At 49.7% G+C, this 25,709-nt stretch overlaps 1 protein-coding gene across 15 annotated transcripts in view; it reads right to left on the bottom strand.

Annotated features, from left to right (window-relative positions):
• The window catches only part of ZMYND8 (zinc finger MYND-type containing 8), a 131,986-nt gene that overhangs the window by 13,011 nt on the left and 93,266 nt on the right, over nucleotides 1-25,709 (bottom strand). For 11 of the 15 annotated variants that reach the window (XM_047770943.1, XM_047770945.1, XM_047770937.1 and 8 more), the window contains 5 exons: nucleotides 17,667-17,819; nucleotides 14,565-15,077; nucleotides 9,098-9,469; nucleotides 6,938-7,128; nucleotides 102-182 (listed from right to left, as the gene is read on the bottom strand). In XM_047770943.1, the coding sequence (XP_047626899.1) occupies nucleotides 102-182; nucleotides 6,938-7,128; nucleotides 9,098-9,469; nucleotides 14,565-15,077; nucleotides 17,667-17,819 (1,310 nt within the window). The remainder of the gene's footprint in view (nucleotides 1-101; nucleotides 183-6,937; nucleotides 7,129-9,097; nucleotides 9,470-14,564; nucleotides 15,078-17,666; nucleotides 17,820-25,709) is intronic. The other 4 variants (XM_047770947.1, XM_047770948.1, XM_047770944.1 and 1 more) reach the window with 1 other exon arrangement.

The raw sequence follows: 25,709 nt of genomic DNA, 5'->3' as shown, positions 1-25,709 counted from the left end.
GGTGAGCCGAGAGTAATTTCCAGAGACGCTTCCTCAGGGCGCCACCAGAGCAGCCCGTAAAACCCTCTTAGCAAGTGCGGAAGGCATGTGCCATCTCTGACCTCAGCTATCGTGCTCCCAGTAGTGTTTTTAGAAAGGTCGTTATATATTTCTGTCATCGTGCCTTTTATTGCATCCATCATCTGAAAGAGAAAAACAGAAACAATTCAGGTGATCACCTCCCTGAGGCTTCTTCTAGATGACGTCCAGCTAGGATCTAGCTGGATAAAGCCGTGGTTTCTCTGCTGAGGGTGATTTTGCTCCCTCCTGGGACACACGGAGCATTTTTGGTTGTCATGACTGGTGGGGGCGGGGGAGAGGGGTACTAACGGCGGGGGGGGGGGGGGGGGGGGGGTTGGGGAAGCAAGCTCGAGATGCTCTAAACACGCTACTGTGCACAGAACAGCCCCCCACAACAAAATTCCCCAACCCTTAGGAGTTCCCGCTGTGGTGTAACGGGTTAAGAATCCGGCTGCAACAGCTCAGGTCGCTGCAGAGGCTTGATTCAATCCCCGGCCTGGGAACTTCCATATGCCATACGGGTGGCCATAAAAATTTAAAAAAAAAACAAAAACAAAAAAAAACCCAACATTCCCCAGCCCCAAATGCCACTAGTGCCAAGGTTGCAACTCTGGTGTACAGTAGGGTAGGAATCACCCACAAACCCCTGTGGCACACCGTGGGAATAGTTCAAAACCATAAAGCCAGCTTATAGGCACAGGCTAAACTGGGGAGAATGAATTTGGCCCCAAGATAGTTTGGCCAGCCCAGAGGATTCAGGGAGGGATTATTGTGCTGCTGTTTTTTGGACTCTCTTCTTCTCTGCTTTATTGTGCTAGCACCCACATACCGCACAAGTCACCCATTTACAGTGCACAACTCAGTGGCTTTTAGTCGTACATCCATGACTACAATTAATTTCAGAACCTGTTCATGACCCCTGCACAAAAGAAACCCTGCTTCCCCTGAGGCTCCCTGCCTCAACACGCCCAGATATGCGTGAATCTGCTCGCTTGTCTCTGTGGATTTGCTGAGTCTAGATATTTCATATAAAGGGAATCGTATAACACATGGTGCTTTGTGACTGGCTTCTTCAACTCAGCATAGTTTTCAAGATTTGTCCCTGTTGCGTTCCTTTTTTGTTGCTGTTGCTTTTTTCTTCTTGGCCACACACACAGCATGTGGAAGTTCCTGGGCCAGGGATCAAACCCGCACCCCAGTAGTGCCCAGAGCCACAGCAGTGACAATGCCAGATCCTTAACCCGCTGAGCCACAAGAGAACTGTGTTGCATTCTTTTCATTTACAGATGAAGGCTATGGATCTCACTGTGCGGATACAGCTGGTTTGTTATTTTAATGCATCTGCTTGGGGCAGGGCCTTTCCAGTTTGTTTCCTCATCTTCCTTTTCTTTGAATCTGACCCCTGAAGGCCTCAGTGGGTCTGTGACGACCACTCAGTCCCCTCAAGTCCACTGATGGAACGCGTCTGCACGATGGATTCTCTTCCACCTGCCACATGCCGGCTGACCCCTCCTGCATCACAGGAGGAAGAGGAGGGGCGGGGGACCAAACAAGGTCTCAGATCTGCCAAGCCTCCCCTGTGCTTCAGTTTGCTCCAAAGCAGTGAGACGGCAGCACAGAGAGCCCCCTCCCACCTGATGCTTGAGCTGTTTTCCCACCCACACTCCCTGAGCCTCAGTTTCCCCAAGAATGAAACAAGGATGGTAACAGTGCTCTCTTGTAGGGTGTGCACAGGATTAAGTGAGAAGACCACGAGAAAGGTGCATGGGTTAGTACCTGCCAAGGAGGAAAAGGCGTTCATAAAGAAAGACCTGTTTGTCTTATTTGCAGAGAAAAGTTAATTCGCATAAGCGTGGCACGGCAAAACTGCTTCCAACCCCCAAAACAGTAACCCCCTATTCACCCCAAAATGGGCAGAAAAATGAATAAAGTATCTGTTGAGATTTCTGCTCCCAGCCTGCTGCAGGGGTCACAGGGGGGTGCTCCAGCAAAAACACGTTGTGCCTTGCAGTCAGTCACTCTGCATGGGCCTCCTTACCCACATCTATTTAAAATATTAGAACGAAATTGCTTTACGAGAAAACTTTAGAAAGTGGATGAAATTCAATACGTTACTAATCCAATAGCTACATTCCATTTTAAAGAAATCATGAATCTGCAGGCCGACTTTCGTTCTTACTTCCAAATATAGCAAAGAAATAAACATTAATAAAGAGCGCCCTTCTGCCAAAATACGCAAATCTAGGTCTTCAACTCTGGGTCACCTCGGAGACAAGAAAGTTCATCAGCTGCAAAAATATGTCACTGTGTTCATTTTCTTAATAGCAAAGAAAACGTCTATCACAAAGCTCATTGCTGGAGTTCCCATCGTGGCTCAGCGGTTAACAAACCCAACTTGTATCCATGAGGACGCGGGTTTGATCCCTGGCCTTGCTCAGTGGGTTAAGAATCCAGTGTTGCCGTAAGCCGTTGTGTAGGTCGCAGACACGGCTGGATCCCGTGTTGCCGTGGCTGCAGTGTAGGCCGGCAGCTGCAGCTCTGATTCAACCCCTACACTAGGAACCTCCATATGCTGTGGATGTGGCCCTAAAAAGATGAAAAAAAAAAGGCTCATTCTTCTGGGATTTCTCTTGTGGTGCAGCGAGTTAAGGGTCTGGCATGGTCACTACAGTGGCTTGGGTCGCTGCTGTGGTGTAGGTTCGATGCCTGGCCCAGGAACTTCCACTTCCACATGCCTTGGGCGTGGCCAAAAAAAAGCTCATTCCTCAGTTCTGCTCTAAGAGTGAAGGGGTGCAGTGGGGAATGGAATAAAAACGATCGTAAGAGCAGAGAATGGCTTGGTTTGAACTGGGGGCCAGATCCGCTAGGCAGGCCTTGGTTTCCTCATCTGCCAACAGACAATTTGGACCCAATCAATCAAAGGCGATCAAAGATCTGCAAGCAGAAGCCAGATCAACTGCAAGCAGAATAAGAAACCATTTGGGCAACACCAGACATCTTTTTTTTTTTTTGTCTTTTTGCTATTTCTTGGGCCGCTCCCACAGCATATGGGGGTTCCCAGGCTAGGGGTTGAATTGGAGCTGTAGCCACCGGCCTACGCCAGAGCCACAGCAACGCGGGATCCGAGCCGCGTCTGCAACCTACACCACAGCTCACGGCAACGCCGGATCGTCAACCCACTGAGCAAGGGCAGGGACCGAACCTGCAACCTCATGGTTCCTAGTCGGATTCGTTAACCACTGCGCCACGACGGGAAGTCCTAGACATCTTTTTAAATCAGTCATCTAAACCACCTCCTGCCTTTGAATTCTCCTGTAAACCTACAACAGATCACGTGAAGATCACATTAGGAAGAAAGTTCTGGTTTGGCGCCATCATGTCTAACACTTTCACAATAACCTCTCTTTTTAGCAAAAGAAAGATGGACTTAGACTTCAAGCCTTGACAAAGAAGAACAGGATCTGGTGAGGTTAAACTAGTTCTCTAAGTCGACTTAAATAAGAACATTAAGGCAACAAAAAACTAATACTTGAATCCTCCCTGTTCGGAAACTCGGGGACTCTTTAATAATTCTTGCATTTTATTCAAAAGGGGGAGAGACATACTAAATAAGAGACAAAGTTATCCCCATAACCAGATTCTGGCCACCTCTTCAGCCATACTGCCTCTTAAGTGGGGTTGATTAAAAAAGCTACATGTGGGAGTTCCTGTCATGGCACAACAGAAACAAATCCGACTAGGAACCATGAGGTTGTGGGTTCAATCCCTGGCCTCGTTCAGTGGGTTGGGGATCCAGCACTGCCGTGAGCTGTGGCGTAGGTCACAGAAGTGACTCAGATCTGGCGTGGCTGTGGCTATGGCCGGCAGCTGTGGCTTCGATTGGACCCCTAGCCTGGGAACCTCCCTATGCGTCAGGTGTGGCCCTAAAAACAAACAAACAAAAAAACAACAAAAAAACCACATGTAGAATTCCCATTGTGGTTCAGGAGGTTAATGACCCGATGTTGTCTCTTTGAGGATATGAGTTTGATCCCTGGCCTCACTCAGTGGGTTAAGGATCCAGTGTTGCCGTGGCTGTGGCATAGACTACGGTGACAGCTCCAATTTGACCCCTGACCTACAACCTTCCATACGCCACAGTTGCTGCCATAAAAAGGGGAAAGAAAAAAAAAAAAGCCACGCATAAAAACACTGTGGACACTGGACAGCTGTGGTCAGCAGGCTTGATGTGAAGTCACAAATCAGCCAAAAGCCCAGTTAAGAGCACACTCTCTAGATCCTGGCAGCTACCATTCAAATGCCAGCTTAGACATTCACTGATTACATGGCCCTGGACAAGCTGGGTAACCTTCCAGGCCTCGATTTTCTCATCTATAAAATGGGGGTGATAATAGCACCTGCCTTGTCAATCTGTCATAAAGGTTGAAACATACCAAAGGTGCTTAGAACAGTGTCTGGGGCAGAGTAAACGCCATGCGGGCACTGGCACGGGCTATTCTAGTGTCATCTTACCCAGCATGACACTCAGGTGGTTCTTGATCTCAGCCCTCTGGTGTTTGTGCCTTGAGTAATCCCTGCCTAGCGAGGCCTGGCCTCAAAGCCTGCTTCTGACCCACAGAACACGGCCAGCGGAATGGACGGTCACTTGTTTGACTAGACTGAGGCTTCCACCCGGCTTGCGGGCTCTTTCTATCCCTTGCTGTGATGAAGCAAGCGGCCATGCTGGGCAAGCCCACGTGGAGGAGAACTGAGGGCGGCCGCCAGCCACCCGCCAGCCGGGCGCTGAAGCCCGCAGCCCACAAACCCTCAAGGAAGTGAATTCTGCCCAGAACCATCTAAGTGAGCTTGGACCTGGATCCCTCCCCTGACCCATCTTTAGGGAAACCCAAACCCTAGCACACACCGTGACGTCAGCCTGCCAGAGCTCCTAACGCAGCAGACTGCACGCCTGACCCACAGAAACCGAGAGACAGCAAAGGCAACGTCGTTCGTACGTTTTGCGGTAATTTGTTACACAGCAAAAGATAACAAATGACCAATACAAATTCGTGAACAAGAAATTATATAGAAGACTCTCACAATTTAGAACTAAAAAAGAGTCTACCTTTCACACGATCTAATTGCCGTTTATTTTTTTTTTTTAGGGCCCCCTGTGCGGCATATGGAAACTCCCAGGCTGGGCGTCGAATTGGAGCTACTGCTGCTGGCCTACACCACCAGCCACAGCAACACAGGATCTGCGCCGCTTCTGCAACCTACACCACAGCTCACCAGCACGGGATCCTTAACCCACTGAGCAAGGCCAGGGGTCGAACCTGATTCCTCATGGATACTAGTCAGGTTTGTTACTGCTAAACCACAATGGGAACGTCCCACACAACATAATTAAAGCAACTCCTATCACAAAACTTGAATTCTAAAAACAACTATCCTCAACTATTGTCACCAAGTCCATTACCACGAATAGTTTACTCACAGCTAATTAATTAGTAATTTATCCACTAGTAAAGGGTCACATATTATTGCCTCATGAGTAACTAAGTACTCTTCGATTACTGTCATTAGCTACTATTATGATAAGAAGAAGCCCATCAAGGAGAAGTTAGGCAGCAACATAGAGTCTTTCGACAGCACCCACTGTATGCCAGGCACTGTTCTAGGCCCCCGAAGCGAGGCTGACAGACAACACCCTGCCTTCAAGGAGCTGCGATTCTGGTGGTTATTCTTTACACCGAGGGGTCCACGGACATGAACCTTCACATCACTCCAGACTCTGATCTGGCAGCAAGGAGGACCACAGGCTTTACTCGCCCGATTTCAACGATGAGCATAAAAGCACGTGGCAAAGACAGAAAGAAAGAGCCTGAGCTGAGAGGATGCCCACGAGGGAACCCAGAGCAGGTGACCTGCCCACCTGCCCCTCGATAGGAAGTGCGCTATTGGACGAGCCAGGGAGGGAATCCACCGCTTCCTGGTCCACCTTGGTTCCTGGAAAGATCTGGATGCAGGTATCAAAACTTGCAAGTCTCACATTGAAGCCTCTGTCACTTTGGTCTCACACTGCGTCTAAACGCAAACTAACCCCTTGGTCTCTGTGAATAGAAGGACCAGTCATCTCTTCCAGCAGCTTAAGGAAAATCTGTTCTTCGATTATTTTTGATTTTTTAAAACATTGTTTATTACAGTTGACTCACAATGTTCTGTCAATTTCTGCTGTACAGTAACGTGACCCAGTTACACACACACATACATTTTTTATTTCACATTATCCTCCATCAGTCTCCATCACCAGTGATTAGATAGAGTTCCCTGTGCTCTACAGCAGGGTCTCACTGCTTATCCATTCCAAATGCAATAGTTTGCATCTACTAATCCCAAACTCTCTGTCCATCCCACTTCCTCTCCCTCCCCCTTGGCAACCACAAGATGGTTCTCCATCTCCCATGAGTTTCTTTTCTGTAGATAAGTTCATTCGTGCCATATATTAGCTTCCAGGTATAAGTGGTATCATACGGTATTTGTCTTTCTTTTTCTGCCTTACTTCACCTAGTACGAGAATCTCTAGTTGCATCCATGTTGCTGCAAATGGCATTATTTTGTCCTTAATGAGCAACTTGAATTCTGAAGGGTAATTTCGATGCTGTGTCCTTTTCCTCTTATGTGCTGACTTTAGAATCTAAACCCCCTCATAGGAAGGGTCCGTCTATTCTGCATTTCTCGGCTTATACCCCGCTTCGGCCCCCAGTGGAAGAGTCTGGTCTTGGAGATCCTCCATAAAAACTGGGTCTTCCCTCCCAAGCACTCCCTAAAACCTGTGAGAGGTCACGACCCTAATCGAATGGTGCCCATGTCCCACCAGGCGCCTGCTGGCACTCACTTTGCTAGTGTACTTGGCAATGTCCGCGGCCACGTCGGCTGAGGCGGTGGCGATGGGCAGGTCTGCGCTGACGGAGGAGGCGAGGGTGCTCGTGGACCCCGAGCTGGTGACGAGGGGCGATGACTGGGTGCTGGTCACCAGGGTGATGGTGGAGGTGGACGGGCTCTGCGTGATCTCCTTCTGCTGGACGGCTGGGAAGGCAAAGGGCCCTGGTCACCCCACCGCAGCAGGAAGGCTGTCCCAGCACGAAGCTGCGGTGAGGGGGCAGAGCCCCTGACATACGCCCTGCCAGCTCCTCTACTTTGAAGTGACAAAGACGTCTGGCCAAACCCCGGGCAGGCTCCTCTGAGCCCTTTCTAGGCCCCGACCTTGGTCTATAAGGACTAATGTCATTTCTAACAGCTCAAGGCTGCATCTCTAGGATGACTCCAGCCCCTTGAAAAGTCCCCTGCCTGAGAAAACTCAAGGCTGCCAAACGGACTGACCATGCCAGCCAACCCCTAGCGACAGGGCCCATCTCCCAGCCTCCGTGGGAGGATGGCACCTGACGTCAGTAGGTACCAGTGAGCAAACCCAATGTTCCAGTGGGCCAATAAGCACTTCCCACTTTGAGGAAACGTCCACTTTCTGACTCTACGGAGCTGCCGCCCACCCCCTCCCCAGCCCCCAATTCTCCCACCAAATCCCCAGTGGTCTCCCGTGTACACGCCGGCATTGACTTCAATTCATGCTGGACTCTTCCCCCTACTGCAATAGTACTGCCATAGCATACAGCAGGTGAAAACCTGCCCTTATTACTTTAGCTAATGTCCAGCTTTGTTTACCTTTGACGAGACAACCTGGAAATGAAGAACCACACTACCCATGAGCCCCTTCCTGCCAGCACCCACATTCCCCTGGGGAAGCCTCATTAGGCTCAAGGGAGATGAAGACAGAAGACAGGAACCGGTCAGCCCAACCAGAAATACCCTCGACTCGGTTCTGCCCCACAGACCCTTCAAATGGCAAGATCGATTCAGCCATACTCCAACCCCGCTCAGCCAATCTGCGCATCTGCCCCTCTCCCTGCCCCCTTTCTCTGTAGGGTTTCATGGGTAGGGGAGGGCAATTCAAGATCTGACTGCTCTCCAACCTCACCTCCTGCTTCAACTCTTTAACAGAGTCCGACTCATGAGGGTGCACTCAGCGTGCGAGAGTTTCAATCACGGGGCCCAACCTTCAAGGATCTGGATGTGGATTTCCCCGTGGACAAGATCTACCTCAGGGCTCACGAGAGCTGGGCAAACCAGCACCTATCAGACGGGCACTCCGTGGGCTCTACATCAGCTCCAGATGGAGCCTCCTGCCGGGCGGGGGGGCATAACTCAGCAACATCAGCAACCAGTCCCTGACGCCAGCTCTTCCCATGTGTGTGGCTCATCTCCAGATCTGAAGGCAACCCTTGCTACCAACTTCTTACACTGTACTCTTTCCAAAATAACATGCAGAAGTTCACAGATGCGCACAAGGAAACTTTTATACAAAAGTATTCATTGCAGCACTGCTTACAACAGGAAAAACCTGGAAGCAACCTAAGTGTCCATCAGTAGGGGATACTTTCAATAAACTGTGGAATACTATGCAGCAGTCCAAAAGAATAAGGTGGAGCTCTATGTACCGACATGAACAGCCCTCCAAAACATGCTGATGGGTGGGGGGCAAAAAAAGCAAGTATGGTACCATTTTTACGTTTTAAAAAAGAAAAAAGAAAAAAAGTAATATTTTATGAAGTCATATATATACATAAATATATATGCATACATGCATAAAAAAGATCTTACAGTTAACAGTGGCCACTGAGAAAGGGTGGAGAATGAAATGAAAAGTCCATCAGGACAGTCGATGTTTGTGTATCTTTTGTGCCTATTTCACCCCTTTCGAAGGAGAACATATGCATGTGTTGTTTATAAAATGAAAAAAAAAAGGAAAAAGAAAAGTAAAAAAAGTAAGTTGCAAAACAATTTTTTAAAAATAATGCCAAATGGAATGTGTAAGGCCTCCAGGATACTGTGGCCAGGAAACCGAGGGGAACTGAAAAAATAAAACAACGATTATTTTTCTCCTGTTGATGTGGCAAAAAGGGACCGGGCGCCACGGAGAGCAGAGGGGGAGGCTCGGTACCTTTCACAGCCTGTCTGGTCTGATATCTCGTCCCCTGGGAAGACTGAGGCTGCTGCTGCTGGTTTTGCTGCTGCTGCTGCTGCTGACGCTGCATCTTCTGCATGTGCCACTTTTGGGAGGACGTTTGAAACTTACTTGACGAGTTCCACACGACCCGCTGCACGGCCGGGGCAGTCTCCTTCGGTAAAAGCGGCCTCTGCTTTTTCACCGGGCTTCCCGTGGCAGCGGCGGCCGGGGCCATGACCGTGGACGTGGTGCTGGTGGTGGCCGTGACGCCAGCCGTGGGAGTTTGGGAGGAAGAGCGGGTGAGGACTGGCGTTTCTGGGGGAGACTGGCTGCCTGCCGTTGTGGATGGCGGAGCTTTCCCTACAACTAAAGCCAACATGTGAAGAAAACAAACAGAAGGTGGGTTTGACTCAGGTTTGCACGCAGGGTCTCTGTGCCAGCAAGTTCTCAGTGACCATCCAAGGACAGCGTGCCAAGGACCCCCCCCCCCCAGTGAATGGCACATTGTCACCTTACGCACTTAGGCCACTTCTACAGCACGTTCTGTCTTAAAACACCCGCCTCAGGAGCTCCCATTGTGGCGCAGTGAAAACGAATCCAACTAGGGACCGTGACATCGTGGGTTCAATCTCTGGCCTCATTCAGTGGGTTAAGGATCCGGCACTGCCGTGAGCTGTGGTGCAGGTCACAGACGTGGCTTGGATCTGGCGTTGCTGTGGCTCTGGCATAGGCCCGCAGCTATAGCTCCCATTCAACCCCAAGCCTGGGAACCTCCAAATGCCGCGGGTGAGGCCCTAAAAAGCAAAAATAAACAAATAATAAATAAATAAAATAAAACATCCGCCTCCTTAGGGAACCAGCCCTTGCTCACATCCGAGACACACATCAAAGGCTCTGGGGGACTAAGGCGAACTTGACCCAGGCCCTGCCCTCAAGCGGCCCACAAACGAGTAGATGACGCAGCGGATGAACACAATCACTGGAAGTGTCTTGTTTCACCAAGTCAGAGCTGGGTGAGCACCGTGAGAAACACACAGCCAGAGCCAATCCAGAGATTAAGAGAAACCCTTTGGCCGGGCCACCCAGAAAGCATGTGCCCCAAAGAACCAGAGGGCTTCCCAGTGGCCAAAGCGCCCAATCAGAGTGAATCCACCTGGAAAGAAAAGCATCCCTTTAACCTCTTCGGATTCCCCCAGAACAGTCTCAGTGTGGTCCCCAGAGTCTCAACACCTAACTCTAAAGGGAATTCCTCCCCTGTGTCAGGACCATGCCCTGCACAGCAGTATCTACCTAGAATTTAGAAGCCTTGCGCTTGTTCTGATTACAGTCATTCCTCTCACATCTTTTATGTAGAGGACACAATTCCGTTTTACCTACTGTGCAGTAGTCAACTTTAGGTCTAGAATGAGCTTAATTTCTTTTTTTTTTTTTTCTCTTTTTAAGGTCATACCTGGGACATATGGAGGTTCCGAGGCTAGGGATCAAATCGGAGCTAGAGCTGCCTGCCTACGCCACAGCCACAGCCACACTGGATCTGCGACCTACACCACAGCTTGCGGCAACGCCAGAGCGTTAACCTACTGAGCGAGGCCAGGGATCGAACCTGCATCCTCAGGGAGACTATGTCAGGTTCTTAACCCACTGAACCACAATGGGAACTCCCCTTTAATATTTTTTTCTAAAGAGCTGTTGCTTGAAATTTGAAAAATATTAAATCAATAATTATACAAGCAGGACTCAGGAGTGGCAAAAATAATGAATGTGATTTGAGTTTGAAAAAAGCTGCCTGGAGTTCCCACTGTGGCTCAGCCATTAATGAACCCGGCTAGCATCCACGAGGACGTGGGTTCAATCCCTGGTTTTTCTCAGTGGGTTGAGGATCCAGCGTTGCCCTGAGCTATGGTGTAGGTTGCAGACATGGCTCAGATCCTGCATTGCTGTGGCTCTGGCCTAAGCCAGGGGCTACAGCTTCAACTGGACCCCTAGCCTGGGAACCTCCACATGCCATGGGTGCAGCCCTCAAGAGACACAAAAAGACAAAATTAAAAAAAGAAGAAGAAAAGAAAAACTCTGCCTTTGGGAGTACGTCTTCTGAGAAGAGCTGGGCTATGGGGTGGGGGAATAGGATTTCAACCGGGAGGAGGGAGAATTTGAGGGGAACAGTTTTAGCCAAGACACGTTCAGGAACAGGCAGCACTTTGGTAAGTGAGGGCAGGAGGTAGAAGGGGTGGCCAGAAGGCAGGTTAGAGCCAGAAGCACTGAGCAGCAATAAAAAGGGGGTGGTTATCACTGCAAAGGCCCCAGCCACTGGAGAGGTGACCCTGCCCCCCAGAGAGGATCCCCTCTGTTCACACATGGGCTCAGGTCAGCAGCCCTGATCTCAGTCCATATGTCTTGACACCCAACTCTTTTTAATAGGACGACGTCTGTCTTTTTAAGATTTCTATCACCCGGAAAAGACAAGAGCTTGATTATCCTAAGGAGGCTTTTTGGTAAACTGTTGGGTTTGGGGAAACTAAGGTGAGTCAAAGGGGAAGACAGGCTGACTTTCCCGAGGGCGTGGGAGTGGGGGGCGTGTTTCTTGGTGGTTGTCATATCTGGCTGCCCCCCCCACCCCCACTCCTCTGGGCAAGGGTCCAGCCAAGTGCATGGGCAAGAACACAGGGTGAGGCTGGAAGAAGAGACCTACCTGCAGTGAGGAGTCCCTATCCTTCCCCAGGGTGACCTGCCAGATACTGCACACAGCCCCTGCCCCTCCCCAGCAGTCCCCCAGGACAGGGCTTCGAACATGCAGAAGCACCTCCCTTTTTTGCCACGTGACCAAAAAATACACTGTTCTGTTGATTAGCTAGCCTAGGCCCTCCTCAGGCAAAAGCAGCCACAAAAAGGTCCTTTGCGCTCACTCTCTCATCTTGCAAAAGCTAACAGCTGGCTTTGCAGATGGGCTACTGCTCCGCAGGAGTCATGGCTGGTGCTCTTTTCCAAATAAAAAACCAGGAGGGCGCAATCTGAAAAGACTCCAAGCTTGAAGCTCTTTTGTGGGGTTTTTTCATTTAGATACTAAAACATGTGAATTTCTAGAAGATTCTGATGGTTTATGGAGGGGGTTAAAAAAAAAAAAAAAGGGCCATGGAAAATTCCAGTTGTCCTAGAAATTGGGAGTGTATCATCACCTGGCACCTCAAAACAGGTGAATTTCTTATTAAAGGCCAACACTCCAAAAATAGTCCCAATGAACTAATCTACTTATTCCAAAATTTGTCACTGTCTTGTACCTAAAAGTAGGACTTTTTAAGAGTAAGGCTGGAAATGACTGATGTCACAGGGTAAGTTTGATCAAGGTCTCTAAGCAAGATCTTTTGCCTCTCCTCTGAGAGGGCCAGCTAGAAACGCTGCTGGAATATCTGAGCTGCATTCCTAGCCAAGTGGGAAACAGCTGACCTCCTGGCGAAGGGAAGCTGGGGGCCACCAGAGCACTCTCCAAACGCCCTTCACTTGAGCAACTCAGAAGTGAAAGCACATCGTTGAAAAGATGCTCCCCTGCAGAGTCTTGACAGGGCTCTGGATTTCAGACTAGTCACTCCTGCCCCAACCCCTGGGAAGCTGCCCTAATTGAATTCAGTTTCAGAATCATCTTCAGCATTGTGGAACCCACACACACTTTGGGACTCCAGAAGGAACTTCCTTCAATCATCAGGGCAAGGAAGAGCTCGGTTTCACTTAGTCAACTGGAATGCTTTTTATTTTTATGGAAAATACAAGATCTGTTAAGGGACTCATGTGTTCCTCTTTTTGCTTTGACTGCTAGGAAGCTCAGAGCCAAAACAGAAAAGCCCAATGTTGCTAACTCTGAAAGCTTTTCCCAGAGAGGTCAAACTTTCCCCAGACCTTTCACTCTTCTACCTTCTTTTACACTGATTTCTTGACTGTCACTTCATTTCATATCAGTTTGTCACAAGTCCTTTCTGGAAGGGACCAAAAAAACCAGTCAATCAAAAGATCTGTTTCAGAAAGAAAGGAATATAGGAAATGTACCCTTCATAGGAATACTGCCATTTACACCCAAATATTCCTACAAACTTCATGGAATAAATGCTACTCCCACTGTTTTCTGCAGCATCAGAGATGGTCCCTCAAACCCGATCCACAACTGAGTTGGATTTTTCAGATGCCATCTATAATTCTAAGGGCTGGTGTGGGGGTTCACCATTCCTGTCCCATTCAACTGCCTCTCTCTCTTCCTCCACTGCACCACTGAGACATTTCATCCTCTTCTGCAGAACTGCAGGAACTGAGATTCCAGAACAGCTCAGGTTGATACAAACACAGAGCAAAGATTCTCAAAGCCCACCCCCACTTGCTTTAAGCCGTCAGACGTTGAAACCCCACGGGGACACAGAATTGAGACGCTAGTTCCTCTCATAAGTTAGGCATAGTCAAAAACTGGGTCTGGCTATCTCCGAATAACTCACAAAATACATGAGGTTTTATGGCTACAACCATAAAGTACATCCAGTTTTATGGCTACAGCCTCTAATCTGTCCTTAGGCAATGCTTCTCCGGGGCGCTCAACGAATTCTTCATTATCTCCTGCGGGCATGCTGGGATCCCCTCACCACCCGCTTGCCCAACGAGCTGAAAAATCTGCTAACTGCCTTGTCAGAGGGAAGGACACCCTTCGAGCCATTCCCATGTTCCTTCTGGAGGGCCTGCCAACATGCCTGGGCTGGGGCAGGTGTGAGGGCAGCCACGGCTGGTTCGGGGCTATCACGGCAGCAAAGGTAGAACTGCTGGGACACAGACGCTGCTTCTCAACCGAGGGAGATTCCGTCCCCCAGGAGACATCCAGCCATGTCAAGATATTTGGGATTGCCACCACTGAGCAGGTGCTACTGGCATCCAGTGGGTAGAGGCCAGGGTTGCTGCTAAACACCCCGGATGCGCAGGACCAAGAATTATTTTCCAGGGCCCCAAGAAGAACTCAGTATGTGAAGCGGGGAGGGGGGGGGGGGTCACCCACCCAAATGGGCTTGCACTCTAGTAAGAAAATGGTCTTCGAGATGCCTGGGCAGCACGAGGGGAGGGAAGGGAGGCTAAACTCATCAAAACCTTCGCACTGAACGCTTGCAACAAATTCCTCCTTGTCAAAGCTCTAAACATAGACAAGGAACCCAGTGAGCATGTTGGGAAAGAAGCTGCTGAGGCTAAAAAGGACGGCTGAAAGCAACCACTACTTTCTAAGAGACTTGTTTTTCTGTGCTCAAAACCAGCCGCTCTGGGTATCGAGCAGGTCAAAGGTGGGCAGGTCCAGCTTAAGTCCTGGTCCTGTTCCGTAACTACCCAGGTGACTGGAGCCACCCCTCTGTGATGCAAGGTCACAGGGCTTCAGAGAATACCAACTGCGAGGTGGGTGGCACTCTGGAGCCAAATCAAGCAACCGGAAACTGGGACAACCACTTACCATCCTGCTTGGGAGATGGTTCTTTGGGTTCCTTCTTATTTTTTCGACCCTCCCGCCCAGAATGGTCTTCTCCTAAATCTATGACAAGCTCGCTCTCGGAATCGGAGTCCAGGCCCAAATGCACTGTGGGGGAATCCGTCTCATCTTTCCCCTTCAGCTTATCCTTTGCGGGATGAGGCGAGGGTTTCGCCTTCTCTGCAAAGTCCTTCTCGGGCTGGGGGCTCGTCTTCTCCTTTCCGGAGCTCTGGTCTGCTTTCTCGCTGGCCGGTGACGGGCTGACCTTCAGCTCCTCTTTTGTCTCCATGGGGTTTGCCAATTTGGGCTTTTTTTTGACAGCAGATGGCTCTTTGTCCATCCGGGCCCCCTCCTTGTCTTCAGCATCTTCTGGCTCATTCTTGGACTTCTGCTCCTCGTCACTGATAGACTCACTATCGCTACTATCTGACTTCTCAGAATCCTCCGAATCGCTGTGCTCGACAGCCGTATAAACATCTTCGGAGATTTCATTGATGCCTAAATTCAAAAAGAAAACCCAGCATGGGGCGGAGTCGCAAAATAAAGACCAGGACCCAAAAAAGAAAAAAAAACAACACAAACATTTTCCACGCCCAATGCTGGAATTAAAAAAAACAAAAAACATTTCAAATCGAATCACACTAGCCTGGAGGGGTTAGTGGTAGATTCAAGTGGCAGCTGACTACAGCGGACAAACAGAACCTGTCTGGAGAGAGTTCCAGTTACTAACATTCAACAACGACATGGGACCAAACAACAAGAATTTCGAGTTTATCCCAAGCTCACTCTTGGCAGCATTGATAATGCAGTGGGACACAGAGAATGGGAGGGATGGAAGGGAATGCCAGACAATGAACTATGGAAATAGATCCATTTTACAGATTAGAAAATAGAGGCCCAGAGAAGTCATTTGTCCCAGGACAGAAAGAAAACCAAGACAGAGAGGCAAGGCTGGAACCCTGGGCTCCCGACTCGCCACCAGCGCTCTTCCCACAAATTCCCAAAGCATTCAAGTCCTCGACCCTTTGTGTCTGGAGCTGAAAGAAAGAAGTCAAAGTCTTAAAGACACGTTTTATTTAGGAAGCAAAGGTCTGAGCCAATGCTTCTGGGTATTTTGTTATTTGTTGTTTTTGTTTGTTTTTAAACTTCGAAGAAGCTGCTCAATTCACAAATCAGGAAATTTCACACAGAAATGGAGATGGCAGGCCTGTGCTGAAAGGGCACAATCTGGCCGCTCTGGGTCATGGGCCTGCAAGACAACAGCTGGCTGGGGCTGAGAAGCCCGGGGCCCCTTTGGGTGTGGACCAGGTACCCGGCCCCCATCTTGCTCCCCGTGCTGAGGCAGCGCGACAGCTGCCCTGTGTTTGCATTGTCCTCCTACTCCTAACGGTGTTAAGAGGAAAGCCACCTGTTGCCACGTCTCTATCAAAAAAGACAAACTAGGAGGAGTTTCATACACACAGAAACAAAAATGGGCAAGAGTTTATTTCCAATAATAGCTCCACTTGACCCATTCATGTTTTCTGCAGCTGATAATGTCATCCGTCTGGAGGTAAAGAAATACCATGCCCTAAAATTCTGAAGAGAAAAATCCCAATCAACTCTGTATTGTCCTCATTCTAGACCCGCTTGAGTGAGGTCGCTGTCCTGAGCTAGACACACAGAAGGGAAACTCGTAAAAGGTTAAGAGCTGGGAACCGTCCAGCAGGATCATGAGGGAGTTAGATCCACCTCCTCCAGGGCTCCATCAAAAACGAAAGACATCCAAATTCAATAACCCCGATCTGTGTGGTTTAATTTTGGGATCCCAGGACTTGTGCTACCGGTAACTAATAGGTAGACAGCCGAGGACAAGCCTGACCACACAAGCGACAGGAAGCGCTTGGGTACTGGAGCCCAATGGATGTGAATTCTAATTCTGCTCCTCTGTTTTTATTGGCTGTGTGACCCTGAACAAGTGAACTACCTCTCTGAGCCTCAGTTTCCTCATCTGCAAAATGGAAATGACAACAGTATCTATTGACCTCCTAAGACAATCTTTGTACAGTGCAGGGGGGACAGGAAGCCCTTGGTAAATGGGAATATTAAAATTCTTATTAACAACAATAAACCAAGGAGTTAGAGCAGCTGCAGAGAGGACCCAAGAGGGATCTATAAATGGCCTGCAAAGTTTCCTCTATGTCACTCAATGTCCTAACCAAACAGGCAACCCAGCAAGCAACGTTTTCCTTTAACAGCTCGGATAACTTCCAACAACAGCTCCTTTCTCATCCCAAAAAACTTCACCCTGGACTGGCTTTCCTTCCTGAGACCCAGCTGACCCCAACCCACTTCTTTATAAATGCCCTCCTGGCTTTATTTACCTATTCAACAAATACTCCACAGCATTCCTACATCTACAAGACCAAGTCCTTTGGAGAAGGCAAATCTTCAAGAAGCAGCCTCCTGCTCTCCAAGAGCTTCCAGTCTAGGTTGGGAAGGATTCCCCCCACACAAGAAGAGCCATAAGGCACCAAAGGAGGCAGACAGATGGGGCGGGCCATCAGAGGAGACTTCCTGGAGAAGGTGATGCCCAAGCTCAGCCCTCAGGACAAGATTCAGGTAGGCAGTATAAAAAGGCAGGCAGCACGGGAAAGAGGGAGGGAGGCAACAGGTACAGAAGCAGGACAGGTGTGCTGAGTAGGGAGCAGCCCGGCCTGGAGGGGAAGGGCTTGTGGTAGACACCTGTGGGTTACACTTGATCCTGATGTGGAGACACTGACATGTGCCCAAAGGAAGCACAAGGGCAAACTCAGGAGGATCTTTCTGCTTCCAAACTTTCTCACAACCTGCATCTGGAATCTGCAGGCTGCCACAACCACAGAATACAGCCCTAGGAATTCAAAAAGCCTTTCTGAACAATTACCTGGCAAATCTGAAATACTATGCCATGAATAGAAGTCTGTCTTTGGAGAACAAACAATTCAAGGTTAAACCAGCTGCAAAAGGTAGCCAGGATCGGACTTTCCTTCCATCGGGGTGGCGTCCCTAAAAACAGCGATGAGGATGATGGTGGCGATGGTGACGGAAGCAAATCGAGAGACATACCTAATTGTGCTTTGCAACTCTCTATCGTCTTGTCAAGATTTAGCTGGAATCTGCTGCGAATCTGCCGCTTGGGAGAGATGAGCGGGACAGGGGCCGACTGCTGCTGGACCGACTCACTCAGCTCCTTCAAATCCATCTCGGCCTTGCTTCGATCTGCAAGACACCACTTTACACGTTTTATATATAAGCCCAGGTACCGGGGGACATAAAGAACAACGCTCATCATCGACTCAGCTTCTTCCTCGAAAACGCACTTTTGAACACAGGAAGGGGAAAAAAAAAAAAAGCTTCTGTCATCGGTCCCAACGATACCGTTGGCTCAAGGGCACGGGCTGACTTGGAGGAAACATCTGGCAGGTTCAGCCAGTCTACTGCACAACCGCCTGGGTTGCTTTCAATACTGCAAATGCACAATCCTGGCCAGATGGCTGGCTGGCTGGCTGGCTGGCTGGCTCAGCGTCAGTATGGATCCTCCAAGGCCAAAGGCTACAGGAATATATTCAATCTCGACAACAGCAGGTGAAGTGACAGTGGGTCTGGTCTGAGTGTGCTTTAAACTCCAGGCCCAGATCAGAGACAGTGTGTATCCGAGGGAGGTACTGAGACCCGAGGGTGGTGGGGGGAGGCACTCGTCTTCCATGGAGATTTCAGTCTTTATTCTAGACTAGAGCTCAAATTCGAAAGGGAAAATACAAGGTCAGCGGACCCTCCAGCCAGTGTGCTATAGCTCCCTTTGGTACCTATCTGAGAAATGGGACCAGATAAGCCCTGGACGCGAAGCTGCGTCTTCTTGGATGCCAAGCTGCTCACCCTAATGCCAGGCAAAGGCCTCTGCCTGATGACTCAGGCCCAGAGGTCCTGCCCCACCCCAACCCCCCGCCTTCTGGATGGGCTCTTTAAGCAAACTGGCCCAGATTCCAAAGGGTCCGAGAGCTTGCACTTCTTGAAATCCCTCCCCACCTCCTCTGCTGCCTCCTCTAAGTGCCCCCAACACAGAAAAAGGGGGACAAAACGGTGGTGGCTGCAAAGGCCCGAAGCAACGAGATTTTGTAGGTTGGAAGCACTGTCTTTCACCCTGACAGCCCCTCCAACTGCCCCCAACCAGAGAATGTGGGCATCTGCCTCCCCCGGCCCAGTCCAGAAAACAGATCAGAAAGGAAGTGATATCCATCACGGATGAAGATAAGCCACTTGCGAGCTGGTTCCACCAGCGGAGAGCTTACGCCCTGGCTTTCCTCCCATCTCCCTGCTGCTCCAACCCCGAATGCCACCTCCGTCTAGCAGGCTGTTCAAGAGGCTGAAATACGGAGAGCTGGAAGGCAAGGGTGGTCTAAAGCCTCCCCTCTCCCCACTCACCACAACCCTCACACCTTCCCCCGCACCCCAGAAGGATGCACAGCAGAGATTCATTCCTTTAAGGGGACCAGAGGTGTTCTTCCAAATGTCCCACCCAACCCACTCATAGGTGACCAGACCCCCAAATCGCTCCAGCTTCCTTTATCACCATAATGAGGTAAGATTAAGAGGGGCTTTGCCCCCCCCAAAACACACATGGGGTTGGCCCCAGGGAGATTCCAAACGTGAGTTTCAAAGCAAAGAGGGACAGCAACCTTGTCATTAAAGAAATGGCTCTAAAAAAACATACACATGTACATGGGAATGCATGTTTGCAGGGGGTGTGTGCTGTGCTGATTGAGGAGGGGCTCCAGAGAATCTCTGAGGCCAGCACGGAGGACGGCTGCAGGCACTTCTTTGGAGAGGGAAGCACATTGATTCAGTTTTCCTGGAGAAGCATCTTACAAAGACAAGAGAGAAAGCGGGGATAAAACAGCAGAAAAGGAAGAAGGAGGACTAGGAAACAGAGAAAGAAAAAAAGGATGATTTATTAAACAGCAAGATGAGCAGGATGTGGGGGCTTCAACAGCTGAGCTGTGAATGTGACAGCAAAGGGGAAAGACAGGAGGCCCGGCGTGTCACTTCTGCTCTCAGGAATGAAGACACACACTGCATTCCCGAAGGAAAAAGCATAAAGTTGGAAAAGAAGTCTCTCGCAAAAATACTTTCCATGAAGGGGGTTAAGCAGGAGGGAGGACGCTGCCCGAGTGACCGGAAGACGCTGGGTCCTCACTAAAATTTTTACGCAGTTAACAGATTTCACAGTGAAAACGTCACCAACCATACCAGGGGTCAGCAACCTCTTTCCATAAAGGGCCAGAGAGTAAATCAGGCTCTGCAGGTACAAAGGCTCTGCTGCAAAAACAGCCAAAAGAGGATGTGTTAAATAAATGGATGTGGCTGTGTTCCAATAAAACTTTATTTACAAACACAAGTGAGGGGGCCAGCCTTGGTCCACAGCTCCTGTACTAGTCCAGGGACTGCTAACCTTGGCTGCAGACTGAGATGAGAGCTTTAAAAAATCCTGATGCCTCAGCCCCACCCCTAGTAACTGAATTCGGTGGCCTGGGGGAAGGCCTAGGCGTTGGCCATTTAAAAGTTTCCCGGGTGGGGGCGCAGTGGTTAACAAATCCGACTAGGAACCATGGGGTTTCGAGTTCGACCCCTGCCCTTGCTCAGTGGGTTAATGATCCGGCGTTGCCGTGAGCTGCGGTATAGGTCGCAGATGCGGCTCAGATCCTATGTTGCTGTGGCTCTGGCTGGTGGCTACAGCTCCGATTAGACCCCTAGCCTGGGAAGCCCCATATGCCTCGGGAGCGGCCCTAAAAAAAAAAAATGTAGAAACGACAAAAAGGCAATAAATAAATAAATAAAAGTTTCCCAGGTGATTCTAACTGGCAGGTAGAGTGGAGAGCCCCCCCTGCACTGGACCAATCTTGTCTGTGGGTAAAGAAAACTCTTTACGATTTGCCTTAACCCTTGTGTATCTAAACCGGGGGTTCACAAAAATAAATCTACGCTCACTAGAATAATTGCATAACGGTTCTCAGATCAATGAGCTACTTAAGGTAATGTTTATTCTAACAAGAAAGCACCAAACGCCAGGGAGGGGGCTGTGATCAGGTCCCAAGAAGCGGACCCTCAGGACTTTAGCCAAAGGTAATTATCTTTCTCCAAGTTTTAGCTCTGCTCCGCAGTCTCCTTCAGCGCCTGCTAGCTTATCAGGACTCCTCCCAGGCCTGCCCTTCTATATCGGGAATATCTGCAGAATCCACCCAGGCTGCCAACACTGTGAACTTTTCAGCTGATATGAAGACAGCTTAGGCTATAAATGGAAACCAGGGATTAAAAAAAAAAAAAAATAACCCACGCTAGAGGCACGATCTTATATTGCTGGAGGGAGCATAAATCAGAACCATCCTTTAGAGAGCCATTTGGCCCATCTCTCGAAATGTCAACAGCCCGTGGCCTCTGACCCCTCGCTCCACTTCCAGGAATGTATCCTGTGGATTCCCCCTGACGTGGGCAGAAGGGTCTTCACTGCAGCTGTTTCCAACAGCAGAAAATGGAAAACTACTGAGGCTCCATAAATAAGGCGCCTGGATAAGTAAGTTACCCCCCACCTTTAAAGGGCATAAAATACAGCTGCTAAAATAACACGGCGGCAGGGCTCCCTATGCGGTGATGCGGAAAGCCCATCCGCTTACTGAAAAGAAAAGATCCAGGAAAGGACATTAGCCTCGGTGTGGGGGAGAAAAGAAGGAAAGGGAATAGAGATACAAATACCTATGTTCTTGGGGTTTTTTCTCAACGTTGACATTGAGAGCTGGGTAAGTTCTGCTGTGTGGAGTAGGAGGTGGGGGGCCAGGAGCCATCCACCCTGGCCCCACCCACTAGATGCCAGTGACACCACGTCCCAGTGGGGATAATAAAAAGTGTCCAGGGAGTTTCCCTTATGGCTTAGCAGTAATGAACCCAACTAGTATCCATGAGGATGCGGTTCGATCCCTGGCCTTGCTCAGTGGGTTCAGGATCTGGTGTTGCCATGAGCTGCACTGTAGGTCGAAGATGCAGCTTAGATCCCACATTGCTCTGGCTGTGGTGTAGGCTGGCAGCTATAGCTCTAATTCGACCCCTAGCCTGGAAACTTTCATATGCTGTGGGGGTGACAGCAGGACAAAAAAAAGGCAGAAAGACTTTCTCCACTGCAGGCATCTCTGACAAGCCTCAAGGCACATCTTGGTCACTAGCTGGACGACTGAACATCTGTGTCTGCTGAGCCCACAGCAAATAGTGTGTGTGAGAGAAGAGGAGACAGGATTCCCAGAGAGAGAAACAGGAGTCTGGGGGGATTAGGAAAAGAGGAAAGAATCAGGCCTTCCACTCTCGCCACAAACTCATCCTTATTTAGGACTTAAAATAAGCAGAGGCACAGAAGGGGGCTGGAACCATCCACGGGGCTCAGCTCCTATTTTAGAGCAGAGACAAGAGGCCCAAGACAGCAAATGAGGGCCTGATGAGTTAGCAAGCCAGGCCTTCTTCGCTCCTTTTCGAAACAAAACGTATCCGAAGAGTAGTGAAGTATCCAACGGGTAACCCATGGACTGAGTTTTATATTATGGGTTGTATTTGTTTGACACAAAGAGACCTTTTCTTTTTAATGAAATTGGTAGTCAATTCTTAGAAACTAAAAAAAATTCACATAAAAATCTAGATTTCTGGGAGTTCCCGACGTGGCGCAGTGGTTAACGAATCCGACTAGGAACCATGAGGTTGCGGGTTCGGTCCCTGCCCTTGCTCAGTGGGTTAACGATCCGGCGTTGCCGGGAGCTGTGGTGTAGGTTGCAGACGCAGCTTGGATCCCGCGTTGCTGTGGCTCTGGCATAGGCCGGTGGCTACAGCTCCGATTTGACCCCTAGCCTGGGAACCTCCATATGCCGCGGGAGCGGCCCAAAAGAAATATCAAAAAGACCAAAAAAAAAAAAAAAAAATCTAGATTTCTGTTTGTCTTGAAAACAGTCTGACAACACAGGTTCAACGGGCAGGAGCTGCTTCCTTTAGAAAACCACGTTGTCCTTCAGGCAACCATCCAAATCCTCAAGTTAACCCCAACCCCTAGAGCTGGGCCAACTGCCCCAACTGCACAGAGGCACAGTGGCCAGGACCCATGAAATCAAAACACACCCTGTCCGGCAGCTTTTCAGTTCGTGTATCTCGGTGGAAAGCCTGAGCCACACAGCAAAAAGGCCAGAGTCTAAAGGTCAAACTTGACCACAAGCCACGTACGATCCTGGGGAAGTAACTGTTTCGCTTTACTTCAGTTTCCACTTCCTTCCAACGGGGCTATCACCTTACCCTGACGGTGGCTGTGGTTTGTTTTTTCGATAGTTTTAATTTACAGAAAGCAAAATTCTCTTTTCAGAGCATACAGTTCTATGGGTCTTCATACCTGCAGAGATGCTTGTAAGCAGCAGAAACAGAATGTAGAACAAGTCCATCTCCCCAAAAATCCCTTTGGGATGCGGAGTCAGTTCCTCCCAAACCCCCAGCTGTCACTGATCTTTTTTCAATTTCTTGTAATTTTAACTTTTCCAGTCTTTTTTTTCTTCAAAATGAAACACTGGTTAGTTAGATATAATAATGCCATTACTGGAGTTCCCGTCGTGGTGCAGGGGAAACAATCCAACTAGGAACCATGAGGTTGTGGGTTCGATCCCTGGCCTCGCTCAGTGGGTTAAGGATCCGGTGTTGCCATGAGCTCTGGGGTAGGCTGGACCTGGCGTTGCTGTGGCAGCTACATCTCCGATTCGACCCCTAGCCTGGGAACTTCCATGTGCCTCAAGTGCGGCCCTAAAAAGACAAAAAGACCAAAAAAAAAAGAAAAAGAAAGGAAAAAAGCCGTTATCCCTGGCCCTTTGTCTCATTTCTACCTGTTCAAACGAGTGACACAGATGCTAGACATCATATCCCATGAGAATTATCCAGCCTTTCCCTCCATCTTCTGGGGTCTTCTCTCAGCCATGGCACCTACGACCAGTGCCTATCTGCTCCTCTTCCCACTGGGTCACTGCGATTCCAACACCCCCATTCCCAAGGCCTTTGTTTCCACTGACAAAACGAGGCATGTGTCCCAGGAATGGAAAGAGGTGGTGGGGAGTTTCTGCGCAGGAGAGCCTCGGACCCCAGAAACACACGCCAGGGAGAAAACCTTTCAAGGCCAGAGGGTGGGTCAGCCCAAAGGGAAAGCCCAAAGCCAGCCCGGCTGCGGGAAGGAGCGATGCCTGCCACACAGGACTGGCAGAGGGGAAGCGTGGCCATGAGAACCCCTCTCGACAGCTTGCTTTTTTGGGGCGCGGAGGTGTGAGGAGGGCGTGAGAAAGCAAACCACACTGCAGAGAACAACGGGTGTTTCCCTGGGGAGCAGACGGGTCCCTGAGTGTTCAAGAGAGGAATTCCCACCAGCCAGCCTAAGGCCCCTCAAGTCACCGTCCCATCCCTCCCAGGCTGCACCACCAGGTGGCCAGGATGAAAGAGGCACTGGTCTCCATGGAGACACAGGCTCGCTCCAGCTCAGCCACCTCGGGCTCTGCAATCTGGGGCCTCCGGAGCCTCCTCTCCAGTCCTCAGTTTCTCCATCTGAAAACAGCACCGATAAACAGGCACTGACCGCCAGAGGCTGCACTTAGGCAAAGCATCACTCCACACAGGTGGCCTCCCCAACCTCCCTAAAACCCGGTATACCGGAGGTCTCCAGGTAACACACTCCCAGAGCTGCTTTCTCCTTGTCCCAGCCTCCTCTGGTCATTTCTCCTATGCCTGGAGTCAACATGCTCAAGTGTCCCAGTCTGTCATTCTTTCTCTTTTTTTTTTTGGTGAGGGGTGCAGAGCCTGTGTTAGTTGCTTGGCCAGGGACAGAACCCATGCCACAGCGGCAACCTGAGCCACTGCAGTGACAACCCTGCATCCTTAACCCGATAAGCCGCAAGAGAACTCCCCTTCACTCTTCCCTTATGCTCTGGACCAGGGTCTCTCAACCTGAGCCCTATTGCTGTTGGGACCAGGTGATCCTCTGTCGGGGGCTGTCCCATGCATCAATTAAGAGCAACTACCACACGCAGGCCAGCAGCATCCCTCCTCCTCCCCCACCCCACCCCCGTTATGAGAACCACTGCTCTCAGCCAATCCCAGGCATGAATCAAGACTGCCAGAATTCTATCTCCTGCCCTGGCCTCGCCTGACGCATGCCTCCAACTGCCCTCAAGACCTCTCCGCCTCGGATCTAGCAGGCATCTCAAAGTTACAAAATCTAAAACCCAACTCTTGGCACCCACTTCTCCTGCCATAACCAAATCTGTCAGTACAGGCACAGCCCAGTAAATCTTAGTTGGGGGACTGCCACCACCCCCAGCTGTGACAACTAAAATATCTCCAGACATTGCAAAGTGTCCCCAAGGTTTAAAACAGTTAACACAGGCTATTCTCAACACAGGACCCAGAGAGGTCCTCCCAAAATGCCAGTTCTCAGCCCCCTTCTGCTCAAAGGGCCCCAGGCCAGGGTCCACGAGGTCACTGTGTTCTTTGACCTCACCCCCTCACCTTATCCCCCTTAACCCACCCAGGCTTCCTTACCATTCCAACAACACACCAAGTTCATCCTGACACTAGGGCCAGTGGATTACTGATTCCTTCTGGAATGTTCTTCCTCCTAATATTGACAAGGATGGTTTTTCTTGTCATGCAAATCTCTGCCCAGGTATCACCTCCTCCCTAAGCACTGCCTCTAGCCCCCCAACCCCAGCCTACCTATCTCTGTCCTTATCATAGTAACATTTTTACCTTCCAAGACGGCATGACTTAGGTTTTTTGTGGTTTGTTTTTTTTTTGGCTTTTTTTTACCTTCATTATTGTTTCCCCCTCTCTAGACCTAAGCTCTGTAAGAGAATGGGGCTCTGACTCACCACTCTCTGCCCCAGGCCTAAAACAGTACATAGCATATAACAGATGCTCAATAAAAATCAGGGCTCATGATGCAATGAAGAAATAAAACAACTTCATAGTTAGGTGTTTAGTACTTCTGGTGCCAATTTTTGTCAGCGGCTTTGGTCAAAAGTAATGCTTTTAAAAAGAACCAACTGAAACCCAATGGGT

Source organism: Phacochoerus africanus, chromosome 3, assembly GCF_016906955.1.
Source record: "Phacochoerus africanus isolate WHEZ1 chromosome 3, ROS_Pafr_v1, whole genome shotgun sequence".
NCBI lineage: Eukaryota > Metazoa > Chordata > Mammalia > Artiodactyla > Suidae > Phacochoerus > Phacochoerus africanus.
Note: the sequence above shows the minus strand (reverse complement) of the source record. Positions and strands in the feature narration are given on the sequence as shown.